This window comes from Bidens hawaiensis, unplaced genomic scaffold (genome assembly GCF_021521415.1).
Source record: "Bidens hawaiensis isolate Kalapana, Puna unplaced genomic scaffold, B.hawaiensis_p1.1 tig00038975_1, whole genome shotgun sequence".
Lineage (NCBI taxonomy): Eukaryota > Viridiplantae > Streptophyta > Magnoliopsida > Asterales > Asteraceae > Bidens > Bidens hawaiensis.
In genome coordinates, this window is record NW_027496836.1 from 78,014 (window position 1) to 93,787 (window position 15,774).

A 15,774-nucleotide genomic window follows, 5' to 3' on the forward strand; every position below is an offset into this window, starting at 1 on the left:
AGTCATACACGAGCCCGTAAGTGTTCTGATTCCCGTGAAGATAGCGTTTCAAGAAACTGCAGTGATCCAGATTCGGGACTTGCAGTTGTTTACTACTCTGAAGTCTATGTAAATGTTTATCATAAAAAAAAATTAAATTAATTATGAGTTATGATAACATTCTAGAGCTGAAAATATCAAGACTTCTCAATCATGGAGTAAGAAAGAGAACGGGAAGCAGATGAAGAGTACTTACAAACTTAATCAGACACAATGGGTCGAGGTCAATTCGGGGTGACTTGGGAAAGCCAAATATGCTTTGAGAATAGATAGGAGGAATCATAATCTCTGAGTTTTTGACCACTTAATTTTTGAGCTTAATTGAACTTAACTCGTATCACAGAAACGATGAAAACCATCTTAAGTTATATACCTGCTTACAACCTGTTTCTTTATGTCATAATACAGCTAAACACGGATCTATGTGACAGTCACGTAATTAGTATGATTCCTGTTCGGATCTTTTCTAAAACGTAGTAGTCCCTATCGAGACTGAAATTTGATCCCTTGTACTTTATTTTTTAAAAGTTTCTTGTACTTAGTTAGTTTTATAATTTTGTATCTGGTTACTTGGACTTGATCGTGTTATTTAATTCTTAAAGGGAAGTTTTAAAAGTTAATTGCAAAATGTTCAAATTATAAGGGTTGATTTTGTAAATATAGGCGATGTTGTTAAACAGGCGAACTTGTGAATAACTTCGCCTAGGCGAAGTTAACCGTAACTTCGCCTGTATAACTCCGCCCCTATATAAAGAATACTTAAAGTCATTCGTTCATTATTTTCATTATCAGCGAACTTATTCCGAAAATTCCAGCGAACTTATCCGATAAACAAGCGATCTTGTCTTTCGATTTCATCTTTGTTCTTTTTCTCAGTTTCCGTTACCGATTCAAGGTTCGTAGTGTCGTCATAGCTAATAATCTTTGTCATTGGTGTTTTATCAAAGGACGTGTCGAACCGTTACGAAACCTCGGACCGTCGGATTTTTGAAACCATTTTCCAAACTTGTTTTTATGTGGTTGTGAACAACCTGAACGTCTAGACCATCATAAAATCGAGTTTTACGGAGTCCACAATCGTTAAAATCGCCAACTGCACGTCATTCGAAATCCTTACTGTCGCCAATTCAGATTCAGGCGAACTTATAGGGTTTGGGCGAAGTTATGCTTAACTTCGCCTGAGGCTCAACTTCGCCTGAGGCGATGTGGTGAGGCGAAGTTATCATTAACTTCGCCTGGACCTTTTAATTTTTTAATTATTAGACGAACTTAAAGATGAAGCGAAGTTGTTCCCAACTTCGCCCCAACTTTAACTTCGCCTATACAGATTTTATCACAACTTCGCACATGGTAACAAGCGAACTTGTGGTACGCCTTAACGTTTATCTAACTTGGTTCGTTTGTTGCAGATATGGCTGCAGTAGCAGGTGCTGGAGGTTCTGGAGGTGACGATGGAGATAATCAGAGGCAATTCTTCCCGGGTCACAACATGTTCATCACCTTAGACCCGGAAGCGAGCGGTGTTGAGGATTACCGCGAGATAATCACATTCCTCATTCGCTCGAGGATATTCCACGCAATCACTACGACTCTGCCGATTTCCTTACCCAATATTGAGGATTTCTAGCAGACGGTGGAATACGATTGCCGCGTTGAGCCCCCGGTTATGCGAGCAACCGTCAACAATCAGGAGGTTCAGTTCTCATCTGAACAAATACGGGTGGCTTTACGTTTCGGTGAGGAGACTAGGGATGACCCTACGGAGTTTGTGGCTCCGTTCCGTGATGGAGAGTTTCTCCGAATGGGCTATTCTGGTCCATTAGGTGATACTCAGAGGAGGAAGGGTTTCCTACTCGATCAGTGGCGCTTCCTCATGCACGTAATGATTGTCTGCATGTAAGGGAGGAAGGCGGGCACTGACGGGATGGGTGGGACCATGCAGTCCGCAATGACTGCTCTGACTTATAACAAACGTTATAGCTTCAGTCAGATGGTCTTTTATGAAATCGATAGACAGAGGAGAGCGATGGCTCATGAAAGGTTCATCATGTATCCAAGATTCATTCAGATGATCTTGAATCATGTTGCTCCCACGTTGCCTCAACGATGTCCAATACGATACGTGGAGAATGTGAACAAACGTATCTTCGCTCAATGCCGAACATCCAGTGCGAGGAGGAAGCCTGAACTGCGTCCAAGGCATACTCCACTCTTTGGGTACTTAATAAACCCGGGGTATGTGCCAGCTCGTGGGGATGAGTTCAGAGACCCTCAACCACGACAGGTAGGAGCACCTCGAGATGTACCTGCTGTGCCTGTTGTGTCGGCTGAGGAGGATGTAGACCTTGATGCTGCATTTGGCGGCCAAGGATTCTTCGACATGGACCGGTTTGATCCGCAAGAAGAGGTGCAGGTCTCTGCTGCAGAGGTTCGGGAAGTGAATGTTACTAGAGCAGCTACGACGGTGGCTGACTCAGATCTTGATGATGTTATGGATGAGGCGAGAAGGATGTTGGTGACACGAGAAAGGACGTTAGGGAAGAGAAAGAGGACAGTTGATGATACTGAGTCAGAAGAAGAAGAAGAGGATATTCACAAGTTGATTAGACGTTCAAGACGGGAAAGGACAGGTGCTGGTATGGGAGCTGGAGAGACTTCAAGAGTTGTACGTTTCGCTCCATCCGCACTGTCAGGTATGTCGATTGTTCCTACATCACTACAGGTCACAGGTTTAAGCGCCGCGGAAGTTCCCGTGGTGGCTACATCAGCTGTCGGCATCCCATCCGTCACACTACAGATGACGACTCCGGAGATTGTGTCTTTACCACCTCCAACGCTTACTCCTTCAGAGGTGGTGGCACAATTTGTAGAGTCGACAGTCGTTGCAACTGCAGGGTTGTCGGTCACGATACCACCTGCGGTTACGTCCACAACTGCTTCTGATGTCCCGTTTACATTCGAGATCCCTGCTGAGTATACTCAAGACACATCTAACATGAGGTTTGATTTCGATGCAACCCTCTCAGACTCGGAGAGAATAGCTGTACTTGAGCGGGTCGTGGCTGAACTATCAAGGGTGAATCTTGTCCAGACCCAGGCTATTCAGCGTCTTGTAGCAGAGAATCAACTACAGTCGTCCCTCCTGATTGAACATGGGAGAATTATAGATGCTATGAAGGAGTTCTTGGCATCTCAGGGGGAGACAGGCTGTAAAGGCGACGAGTTAATGACAAAGAAGAGGAATGACAGAGACGATGATCCCAATGCATCGAAAGATGCAGGTGGTGAGTTGCCAAGAACTACTCAAGCTCTTGGGACTTCCACAGCTCAGGGGAGTCTGCAGGTGCAGTTGGTGGTGATGAGGTGGTGATGGTTGATGATGAAGATGATGTGATTGATGCTTTGAAAGAATTAGATGATGATATGCTAGATGATGATGTGATGTTTGATGATGATGTGCTGCCTATTGAGGAGATTAAGAAGATTGGCTCACAGATTGTGATTGAAGAAGATGTTGAAGAAGGTGAAATAGTAGAAGAAAATGTTGAACACGAGATCCCAGATATTGAGATAGCCGATATGGGTAATGAGATGGAAAATGATGAGACTGAATGGGAAGAGCAGCCTAGGTGGAAGGAAGGCTATGCTCAGTGGTTCGTCAAAACGAAGAAACCAGCAGTCCCTACAATGTTTAAGAAGAGTTACAATATTAAAGGCTATGCCGAAGCGAAGAAAGGGATTATTTGCTGGATCTATGATGAGCAGTTGAAGCTTTTTGTGATTAAACGATATGACGGCGTTCAGTATTTTAAAAGAATGTTAAGGTCGTTGAATACACTGCCGGAATGTGAAGTGAAAGACTTAGCCAGATTGGGGTTAATCAATCGAAATGACGATAATATGGCTAGAGTCATTGAGAAAATTGTGTGGAGAGAGAGTATAAAAGAGAAGAAGTTTGAACTGTTGAAACCGCAGAAGGGAAAACTTGTTGAAGACAAGGATAGAGGTTTGAGAGCTGATGGAAAACCTTGGATGGTCATGAAGTATAAACCGATCCGGTGCCTTAAAGAAGTACCGATGAAGCTAATGCCCAAGGATGTGCTTAAAGACCTAAAGTGGTGGTATGTGGATTGTGAGACAGCAGAGGCGGTGATGGAAGACGAGGATGAACAAGAGCTCCTAAGAGTTTACGATCCGATGCATTTGGTAAACTTATCGCAAGCTGATCTGAAGGTGCTTAATGAGAAGAAAATCTTTTATATTCCTACTTGGAAGGACGAAGCGAGGAAGTATCAAAGAGTTGTGTCAGTTTGTGTTAGAGAAGGAGTGCATGCGTGAAGATACAAGATTGAAGATTACAAGACAAGTGCTTAAAGATCAAGATATGAAGCTACTGCCAAGGGGGAGTCTGTTGGTGCATAATGTCAGTAGTTCATAGTCTAGTGTCTATAATCGAGTCTGTAATGTTTAATTATGTTTTGTATGTTTAAGCGAAGTTACTGACAAGTTCGCTTAACAGGCGAACTTGTTAGTCAAGCGAAGTTATGGACAACTTCGCCTGAACATGCCAGGCGAAGTTGTCGTGTATAAATAGTCCTAGGTTACGGCTTGATTGTAATCGTTGTTTAAGTTCGTGTGTCAGTTGTTCGAGTTCATTGTAACGTGAGGACGAGAGTCTGTAACAGTGATATTACATCACGTGTTTGAGTTATAATATATAACGTGTGTTCGTGTGATTCGTGTTCTATACTCGTAACGATCTACGCAGGGATTCCGCACCTGAGTAGACCTAGATATCTCGTGCGATCCGTCCAGGGAACCTACAGTTCTGCATTTATCAAGAGATACTTCCCACGGCTAAAGCGGCTGTACTTCGCGATCAGATTCACTCGTTTCACATGGAGCCGGAGGAGCAATATTTTCATGCTTGGGAGCGTTTTCAAAGCTTGTTGTCTCGATGCTCCCAGAATGGTCTCACACCATGGGCTCTCGTGGAGAAATTTTACAATGGGTTGAACTACGAAACCCAAGTTCGGTTCGACACGGCCGCGGGAGGAAGTCTACTGGCTAGGAAGAACGTCACTGAATGCAACGAGATGTCTGAAAGCTTCTCTTAATCAGACCTCGCCAAAGGGCCACGACGCGGGAATTCCACTCCCGTTAGCAGTACATCCTCATCTTCTCGATGTGTACACCAGGTTAATCTGGATACTACTGTGGCTGCTGCTTTGGAATCACTAACCCGAGAGGTGAAAGAACTTAAGACTAAGGTGGACAAGTGTGAGTTTTGTAGAGGTGTACATGGCAATTTGGAGTGCCCGGTGATGAATCAGCAAGTCGATTATGTTGGTGGTCAGAATAGGTTTCCCAATAACAATATCAACAAGAATAATCAAAATTGGAACACCTACAAGAACCCGAATCAGAATAACTCCAACTGGCGTCCGTCAGGCGCACCACCCGGCTATCAAAACTCTTACAATCAAGGACAAGGTCAGTATAATAATAATAATAACAATGGTACTAATGTTCAAAATAATGTGCAGAATTCTAATGGAGGAATGGGACGGCTAGAAGAGATGATGAAGTAAATCTTGGAGAGAGATCAAGTCACACAGAAAAAGTTTGCCGAACACGATATGCTCTTAAAGAGTCAACAATCTTCTTTGCTTGACGTTCAAAGGTCGATTGGTGATATTGCTCGTTGTCTCGAAGAAAGGCCTCAAGGACAGTTTTTGGGTACTACTCAGACAAATCCGGCCGCTCAACTGAAAGCGATTACTACTCGTAGCGGAAGGGTTTTGGGTCCCGAGGTTGTTAAAGAAAGGGATGGAGTTGAAGAAGAGGAAGTGGTAGATGAAGAGATTGAGATGGAGGCTCCGGGTAAGTTAAAAGGTAAAACACCAATTATCGAGCCATAAGTTGAGAATGAGCCGGTCGTATTTCGGCCAGCACCCGACATTAATATTGCCCATGTTCCTTATCCCGCTCTTCTTAAGAATCAAAAATATACACGAGGGAATACGGGCATTTTCTAGATATGTTCCGACAATTAAAGATTAATCTTCCATTTGTTGAATGCCTCCAACACATGCCAAAGTATACGAAATTTTTGAAAGATTTACTCAAGAGAAAAGATCGGTTGGGAGAGATTTCGTCTATTCCACTTTACGGGAATTGTTCGGCGGTAGTGTTGAACCGGGTTCCGGAAAATTTGTCGGATCCGGGTGTGTTTACAATCGCGTGCACATTCGGAAGTGATATGATGAGTCAAGTGTTGGCGGATTTGGGTGCGAGTATTAATCATATGCCGTATTCGTTGTGTGAGAAGTTGGAGTTGGGTGAGCTTACACCAACTCGTGTTGTCGTTGGCGGATCGTTCGGTTAAGTATCCGCGAGGTATTATTGAGAATTTGTTAGTGAAAGTTGATAATTTTGTATTTCCGATTGATTTTGTGGTACTTGACATGGAGGCCGACGAGAAGGTCCCCATTATTCTCGGTCGGCCATTTTTGAGAACGGCTAAAGCCCTTATTGATGTGTATGAGGGGCGGATCACACTTCGGGTTGATGATGAGAATGTTACTTATGATATTGCGAAGTCGATGAAGCGCCCGGGTGATAGTGATGATGTTAGTGGTCCATGCCATTCGGTATATTTTCTTAATTCTTTTATTCCGGGTTTTGATAAGTGTCTTGATTATATTTGTGGGACCAATTTGGTTGGGATGGAGTTGGAGGGCGAGTTGACGGAAAATATGGAAGATGGTGAGGAAGACGTGGTAGATGATGTTTCTTGTTCGGCGGAGATTATGGAGGTTAGTGAGATTATTTGTGAAATAGAGGCGGAAAACCCCGCTCCGTTGGAATTAAAGGTTCTTCCGTCACATTTAGAGTATGCGTATCTTGAAGAGGGCTCGGATTTGCCCTTTATCGTTTCGTCTAAGTTTAGTGAGGAAGAGAAGTCGAAGTTAATAGAAGTTTTGAAGATGAATAAAGAGGTGATTGCATGGAGACTTTCGGATATTCAAGGTATTAGCCCCGCTTATTGTACCCACCGAATTTTGATGGAAGATGAGTATAAACCGGTGGTTCAACCCCAAAGGCGTTTGAATCCAAATATGCAAGAAGTTGTCAAGAAAGAGGTTCTTAAGTTGTTGGATGCCGGGGTGATTTATCCGATTTTGGACTCTTCATGGGTAAGTCCGACTCAAGTTGTTCCAAAGAAAGGGGGGATGACGGTTGTCATGAACGAAAAGAATGAAATCATACCTTCGCGTACGGTTACAGGTTGGAGGTTTGTATTGTCTACCGGAGGTTGAATGATTCTACTCGCAAAGACCACTTTCTGTTGCCATTTATTGATCAAATGTTGGAGCGTCTCGCAGGTCAGCAATTTTATTGTTTTCTTGATGGTTTTTCAGGTTATTTTCATATTCCTATCGCACTGGAAGACCAAGAGAAGATGACTTTTACGTGTCTGTATGGTACATATGCGTATCATCGCATGCCGTTCGTTGTGTAATGCTCCGGCTACCTTTCAGCGTTGTATGGTGGCAATTTTTCAGGATATGATTGAGACGTCCATGGAAGTTTTTATGGATGATTTTTCGGTGTACGGTAATTCTTTCGATCATTGTTTGGGTAATCTTGAGAGGATTTTAAAGAGGGGAATTGAAACGAAGTTGATGTTGAATTGGAAAAAGTGTCACTTTAAGGTGACGGAAGGGATAGTTTTTGGCCATAAAATTTCAAGAGACGGTATAGAGGTGGATCGGGTGAAGATTGACACAATTAGTAGGCTCCCTCCACCGACAAATGTTAAGGCTAGAAGAAGTTTTCTTGGTCATGCGGGTTTCTATAGGCGATTTACAAAAGACTTTTCAAAGATTACCGGCCCGATGACCCGATTATTGGAGAAAGATGTCCCTTTTGTATTCGATGAAGCGTGTTTGAAGGCGTTCAAGTTTCTGAAATATCAACTTGTAAGTGCTCCTATTCTCGTGTCACCAGATTGGAATTTACCTTTTAAGCTCATGTTTGTTGCGAGCGACTATGCGGTTGGAGCGGTTTTGGGTTAAAGGCGTGAGAAACATTCTCACCCTATTTATTATGCGAGCAAGACGTTGAATGATGCCCAAGAGAACTGCACCACCACCGAAAAGGAACTTCTAGCCGTTGTGTTTGCATTTGACAAGTTCTGGTCTTATCTCGTACTTTCAAAGACCACCGTTTTTACCGATCATGCAGCTTTGCGTTTTCTCTTTCATAAGAAAGACGCGAAGCCCCGTCTCATACGGTGTATTCATTTACTTTCCGAGTTTGATATTGAGATTAAAGACAAGAAAGGGGCGGAAAATGTTGCGGCGGATCATCTTTCCCGTTTAGAGGATCCGAAGAGAGAAGAGATTCGCGAAGAAGAAATTGGTGATAGATTTCTGCATGAGTCGATTGATTTTGTTACGACCGAAAAGCAAGGTTTGCCATGGTTCACTGATTTAGCTAATATTTTATCTACGGGCCTTGTGTTGAAAGGGATGACTACTCAACAAAAAAAGATATTTTTCCGGGATGTTAATTGGTATGTTTGGGATGATCATTTTCTTTTCATGATTTGTGGTGACCGAATTTTTAGAAGATGTGTGTCGAAAGAAGAAAGGTTGAATATTCTGAAGCATGTTCATGAAGGTTTAACGGGCGGTCATCATGGAGCGCATGCCACGGCTCAAAAGGTATTTGATTATGGTTTTTATCGGCCGTCGGTTGTAAAAGATGCGGTGGAATTTGTTAAAACGTGTGATGCTTGTCAACGCACCGGAAATATTTCATCGAAAAACGAGATGCCTCAAAACCCCACACAAACTCTTGAAATTTTTTATGTTTGGGGCATCAATTTTATGGGACCGTTTCCCGTTTCCAGTGGTCACAAGTATATTTTGGTGGCGATAGATTATGTTTCTAAATGGGTTGAAGCCCAAGCATTGGCCACAAATGATGCTAGAGTTGTTGTGAAATTTTTAAAGAAGCTGTTTACTCGGTTCGGGACTCCACAGGCGATTATTAGTGATCGAGGTACTCATTTTTGTAATTCCGTCATGGAGAAAGCATTAGCTCGTTATGGAGTTACTCATCGCACCTCTACATCTTATCATCCTCAAACGAATGGTCAAGTCGAGAATGCTAATAGAGGGGTGAAGAGAATTTTGGAAAAGACGGTGGGAATAAGTCGAAAAGATTGGTCAGAGAAGTTGGATGACGCGCTATGGGCATTTCGAACCGCGTACAAGACACCGTTAGGTACTACACTGTTTATGTTAGTTTACGGTAACGCATGTCATCTTCCCGTTGAGTTAGAGCATCGGGCGTTTTGGGCATTGAAGATGGTAAATGTTGATCTTACTGAGGCCGCCAGAAAGAGGTATTTTCAAATTCATGAGTTAGAGGAGCTTCGTGATGCGGCATATTCTCGATCGTTGGATATCAAGGAAAAGACAAAAGTGTTGCACGATCGCCGTCTAAAGGGAGATAAAGATTTCAAGAAAGGTGATAAAGTACTGTCATATAATTCTCGTTTGAAGTTATTTGCAGGTAAGCTGAGATCCAAGTGGACGGGACCGTATTTGGTGAAGGAAGTATTCCCGTATGGAGTGGTGGAATTGGAGAATCTTGACAATGGAACTTCTTGGAAAGTAAATGGTCATCGTCTAAAACATTATCTTGGAGGGCCGAAGATTCGACCGAGGTGGAGGAAACTCCCTCGATCCATCGAATTAAATCATCGAAACGGGTTCTTGAGTGAAAACTCAAGTGTAAAGTTTGTATATTTTATTTTATTTCTATTTCTATTTTCTTTTTCTTTGAGTCACTAACGTAGTTTTTTGAGTTCGACTTTGTTTTGTGCTTTTGAGTTTTGCGAGTTTGAAGATTGATTGAGCTAGAGAGACGATCTCGAAGGAAGAATTTAATGAAAAAGACAAGTGTGGGATGGAGTAGCAGTGGAGCCGTATACTTTATATTTATTATTTGCTGCTAATTATTCAAGTTTTATATATATTTTTTTTGGTTGTTGAAGTACTTTAATTGCATAATATCTATCAGTTTGATAAGATACATTTTTAGATATTTTTGTTCTGTTTGGCCGCTTACGTTCGTGTGTGAGAGAAGGAGTTACTGTTTTGCTGAGCACGTTCGTAGTTGGAGGGCATTCATGGAAAGAAGACCTTGGCATCATGTTTCATGCGCAAATTACCAGCTAAGTCTTTTCCATTATCTAGCTTGTTAACTTTTATTTTGTTTTTTTTTTAATTTTTAGATTTTTAGTTTTTTTTTGTAGTCCGACTTTATTTTAATTTTATTTTTATTTTGAGACGTCATTATCCTTGCATTGAGTGTGGGTATATGATATTTGAGTCGTAGTTTAAATTGAGTTTTTGTTTAAAAAATAAAAAATATAAAAATTTAAAAAAATAAAAAAATGAAAAATGTTTTCTAATACCGGGCCGGGTCGCACTGTAAGACACGTTTTCTAATGGACCGGCCGGTTCACACGGGCGCCGGTTGGACCGGACCCTGTGACCCGGCGGTCTGACCGGCAAGTTTGATTTTTCTTTTTTTTATTAGCAGCTTGATTATTATCAATTTATCACCAACCAAACTCACTGACCAAACAATAAAACCCTATTATTATCACCAGACACTAACATAGCCGCTCCAACCCACCTAACTCCCGGCGGCCGCCGCGCCTAACACCGGCGCTCCTATCACCGTCGCTTCTAAGTCCTAACTTCTCTGTTCTCTCGTCTCTCTCGTAAGTAATTTATATGTAATTTCAATTAGTGCTTAATGTTTGTTACTAATTACAGTAAATTGCTACTGATGGTATGAATTTACTAATTTCCAATTTGGTTGTTGTTACTTGTTACTTGTTAGTGTGCACTGTGATTGTAAATTTGTAACAGATTGTTAATTCCATGTCTAGAAATAATAATAATAATACTCTCTAATTAATTACTAAAGTGTAGGTTATCTAAATTTGGTTGTTAATTTAGAACTATTATGAATCTATTATAAATATCCTATTTGGTGTATATGTACAGCAAACTGTTATTTATCTAGACTTTGATTTTGTATTTAATTTATTTTTGTGCAATTCTTTATAGGTTATTGTGAAAATGGACTCGAATTCTATACCATCATCCGAAGAAGCTCCACAATCTTAGGCTAGTGTTCAATCAAGCAATCGTATGAAAACAGACATCACTTGGAAATATCTTACTGAAGTTGACGATGGATTGGGTACTAATAAGCTTAAAGTGTGTATGTTTTGTGGTAAAGGGTTTCGTGGAGGGGGTATTAATAGACTGAAGCAACACTTGGCTGGAGTAAGGGGACAAGTTAGTTCATGCTCAAAGGTTCCCGCTGATGTCCGGTGTATTATGAAAAATGCTTATGATGAAAGTTTGCAAGCCCAAAAGGAATTAGTGTGGAAATACATGAAGGGCAAACAACTACCCCACAACAAGCTCGGGTGAAAAGGAAAGTGTCTTCTACATCAAATAGTCGGCCATGGGAAAATAATTGCAATGCTTCTCAACCTTCAATCAAATCAACATAGAATAGTAAAGAGCGAGTGCATGATACAGATTTAGTTGTTTCTATGTGGTTTTATCATTCTTGTATACCAATGAATGCAGCTAATTCTCCTTATTTCCCAATTGCAATAAGCAAAGTAGCTTCAATGGGGCATGGTTATACGGGGCCCTCTTATCATGCATTGCGTGTGACTTTATTGAAAGATGCTAAAGCAAGCGTGACACTCATAATTGAAGGCCAAAGGAGGATGTGGTCAGAAACGGGTTGCACTATTATGAGTGATGGATGGCGCGATAGTAGACAAAGACCTCTTATAAATTTCTTGTTCTATTGTCCAAGAGGGATTTCATTTGTTAAATCTGTTGATGCGTCAGATATTGAGAGCAATGCTGAAAATTTATGCAATTTGTTTGGGGAGATTGTTGAAATGGTTGGTTATAGGAATATCGTCCACTTGGTCACCGATAATGCTGCTAATTACAAGGCTGTTGGAAGATTGTTGTGTGAGAAATATCCTTTGCTCACTTGGTCACCGTGTGCAGCCCATTGTATCAACTTGATTTTAAAGGATATATCAGAGATACCTTCTGTGGATAAATTGGTTCAGCTTGCATCTAGGATTACTATTTTTATATATAACCATAAGTGGCCTTTGAATTGGTTGAGGAAAAGACCAGGTTGGACAGAAATCATTCGTCCCGGTGCCACTCGATTTGGTACAACATTCATTGCAATAAAAAGCTTGTACGACTATAAACTTGATTTGCAAGCTATGGTTACTTCTAATGATTTCAAGAAAGTATTGAAATTACCAAAAGCTAAGGATGTGAAGCAAACTATCTTAAGTGAAGTATTTTGGAATAATTGTTTGATATCGGTGAAGGTGATGACACCCATCTTGAAGCTTTTACGCATTTGTGACTCTGATGAACAACCTTCGTTAGGTTATGTGTTTGAAGGTATGACTCGTGCAAGGAAAGGGATTGAAGAGTTGTTTCGCAGGAAAAAAAACATTGTGAAGTGTATACTAAAATACTTGATTCTCGTTGGGATAGGATGTTGCGTAGGAGTCTTCATGCTGCTGCTTATTGGTTAACTCCAATATTTCAATATGATTCCGAAAATGCTACTGAAAAGAATTATGCATTTACAAGTGTGCTTGATATGATTGAGCAAAAGACGCATTTAGATCCCGTGAAGCTTACATCACAGTTACGCGAATTCCGTGATCGACAGGGTCAATTTGGTCGACCCTCGGCTTTGCTCGGCGTGAAGAAAAATCCACCTGGTAAGTTTTTTTTTACTTAGCAATCATTTTAATATTATCAATTTTAATATTATGCTAATTTTAATATTAGATGAGTGGTGGAGATTGTTTTGTGGAGATGTCCCGGAGTTACGAGAATTTGTAATAAGAATTTTAAGTCAAACTGCATCTTCATCCCGATGTGAGCGTAATTGGAGTGTTTTTGAAAGAATCCACACCAAAAGGAGGAACCGTTTGGAGCATCAAAGGCTTCATGATCTTGTATATGTTCATTACAACTTGATTCTACAAGATAGGTATGATATAAACCAAAAATTTGTTATATATATATATATATATATATATATATATATATATATATATATTGCATACATTAAGTTTTTTACTTAACATATCAATTCATTAGTAATAATGTGAAAAAAAGGATCTACGACCCGGTTGATTACGAAAGCATTGATAAAACCGACTTTTGGATAATTGATTAAGAGGCGGAAGGTGAACTTGATTATGATGAGTTGGAAAGTATGCTAGAAGAAGAGCCGCCAAGTAACAATGGAGCGTCTACTTCACAAACACATGATGAAGGTTGGTATTTTTACTATTTTTAACTTTTAAGAAACAAATCTTCAATGATGTAAACATAACCAATTTTGGTTTGTTTTTGTCAATTCTTTATATTGTAGACGAAGCTTTCAATGATGAAGTGATTGAATTGGATGATGTTGAGGAAGAGGATGATGACAATGGCGATTTTCATGCGCTCTAAACACATTGGATGAAGGTTTCGGTTATGTTTTGTTTTAGACTTGGATGTTGGTTTAAGACTTTTTAAGATATTTATGTTTTAAGACTAAAATTGTGATGTATGTTTTGGATTGTTGGATTGTGATGTATGTTTTGGAAGACTTATTTATGTTTTAAGACTATGTTTTATATATTAGTAATTTTTTTAATTTATATATATATATATATATATATATATATATATATATATATATATATATTTATGACGTCATCCGGGTCAACACCGGTCCGCCCTCCCGGGTCGGTCCGACCTTTGACCTAGTAAGGCGTCCGGGTCGACGTCCGGGCCGGGTCTGAAAACATTGGTGGGAGATGATGATATTTATCGGAAATTGGTTTTTCAAACTACTAATAATACGAGATAAATAAAAGAAAGCGCACTTAACTTGGGATGTGTCGGTAGGCTCAACCTTGAATATGAAAGGACAATTTGATAAAATGGGTCGGAAATCTCTTGTGGGTAAAGCGTTTTGTCCGTAGAAAATAAGTAATGAAAGGTCAGCCATACTCAAGCCTCAATTCTTGGTATGAAAAAGAAAAGTGGAAATATTATTAAGTTTAAAAAGTTTAAAAAATTTGAATACATTATCATATGATGCTTGGGTAGGTTTAACGTTAGAGTATGCCGTGTAGCCTATGATATAAATCTTAAACTGCAAGCTTTAGTGTTTTACACATCATTGGCGTATGGTTTTATAACCTTAAATATTGAATTGATGGGATGCCCCGGGTCCGGAGACCATGGGTCTGTATGCCGACTATTCATCTGGGTATTCACAATTCCAAATGGGGTTGTGAATATTTAAAATAAAGCTAAAAAAGAGAGAGAGAGCAAACCCGCAGTTATCTGCCACTTAAGTCTTTAAATATGATCACAAAAAGTACAAAAGTACAAATGCATTACAGACTTGATCATCCACGCTGTTAGCCATGTAGGGTCCCCTTTCTCGCATCTCATTACCATTAAGAAATGGACTACAAAGGACACGCCACATGTAAACCCTAGAGATAAAATTTTGCATACTCACCTATGGTAATGGTTCGGTGTATTGCTTGATAACGGGGGTATGTCATGTTATGGGGAACACTAACTATTAATTAATGGTACCTAAATCATATCTAATGGCTGCTTGGTAGACTTTGATGCTTAAGCTTAGGTGGATAAACAATACCCTTAATCGTCTTAACTATTCAATGAAAAACAAAGAGCAACAAAAGTTTTAAATCTGCTAATTTTGAGGTTTAAGTCAAGTTGTGGTAGTCTGGTTCGGTAAAAGCTGAAAATAAGCGGGTCTTAATTGTGTAAACCACTGAGTACTATTATTGTCGGATCTTATTTGTCGCGGTAAAGATTAAGGCATGGGTTTAAGTGGACAACAATATCGGTGATCGCGGTTTTGCGTTTTTCTGAGCTTTAAAAATTAACTTGAATGTTTGTTAGACTGTAATTTTCCGATCCTGATCCAACTGCATTAGACTTTAAAGTACTTTTGAGCCAGGTTTATTAAATATTATTCTTAATTGGTTCATATGTGAGTTTTTAAAGTTCTAAGAGATAATGAGTTAAAACGAGACACTTAACTAAAATTGAGACTAACAAGAGTCCAACGTTTTTACAAATTGGTAGACATCATATATCGCTAGTATATATTAGCATTGTCATTATATGGTTTAATAATAATAATAATAATAATACAGTACGTTTGGAAAATGAAAAATAAACATGTGTGTGTTTTTAAATGAATATTATATTTTATATCATAAATGAAAACTAATTAAATCATGTTTCTATTCATACAGGGGACATCAAAGTTAAATGCATGGAGCCATGGACCAGATTAACTTTTTGAATTTAACGGCCCATTGTAAAATGTCTAAAAGCCCATCACGTGGGGTTAAAATCCCACCCAAATCACCGCCATTAGGAGAAGACTTGAAAAGGAAGCATCACAAAAGGAATTTTATATATGTGAGGGGGCACGACATACATCACATTATTATTATTATTGTTATTTGAAGTCAAAAGAAGCGAGGCAGCGGTGAAGAATCCTACGGACGTCTAATATTATTAT

At 39.9% G+C, this 15,774-nt stretch overlaps 1 protein-coding gene and 1 pseudogene across 2 annotated transcripts; both read left to right on the plus strand.

Annotated features, from left to right (window-relative positions):
• Window positions 1–6,767: 6,767 nt before the first annotated feature.
• On the plus strand, window positions 6,768–8,120 carry LOC143590727 (putative mitochondrial protein AtMg00860). The gene is made up of 2 exons (XM_077071121.1): window positions 6,768–6,914; window positions 7,758–8,120. The coding sequence occupies exons 1-2, from the start codon at window positions 6,768–6,770 to the stop codon at window positions 8,118–8,120; spliced, it is 510 nt and encodes a 169-aa protein (XP_076927236.1).
• Window positions 8,121–11,282: 3,162 nt separating this feature from the next.
• LOC143590728 (uncharacterized) lies at window positions 11,283–13,694 on the plus strand (annotated as a pseudogene). The gene is made up of 4 exons (XR_013145527.1): window positions 11,283–12,919; window positions 12,990–13,194; window positions 13,305–13,483; window positions 13,582–13,694. The product of XR_013145527.1 is annotated as an uncharacterized LOC143590728 (transcript).
• The last annotated feature ends 2,080 nt before the right edge of the window (window positions 13,695–15,774 follow it).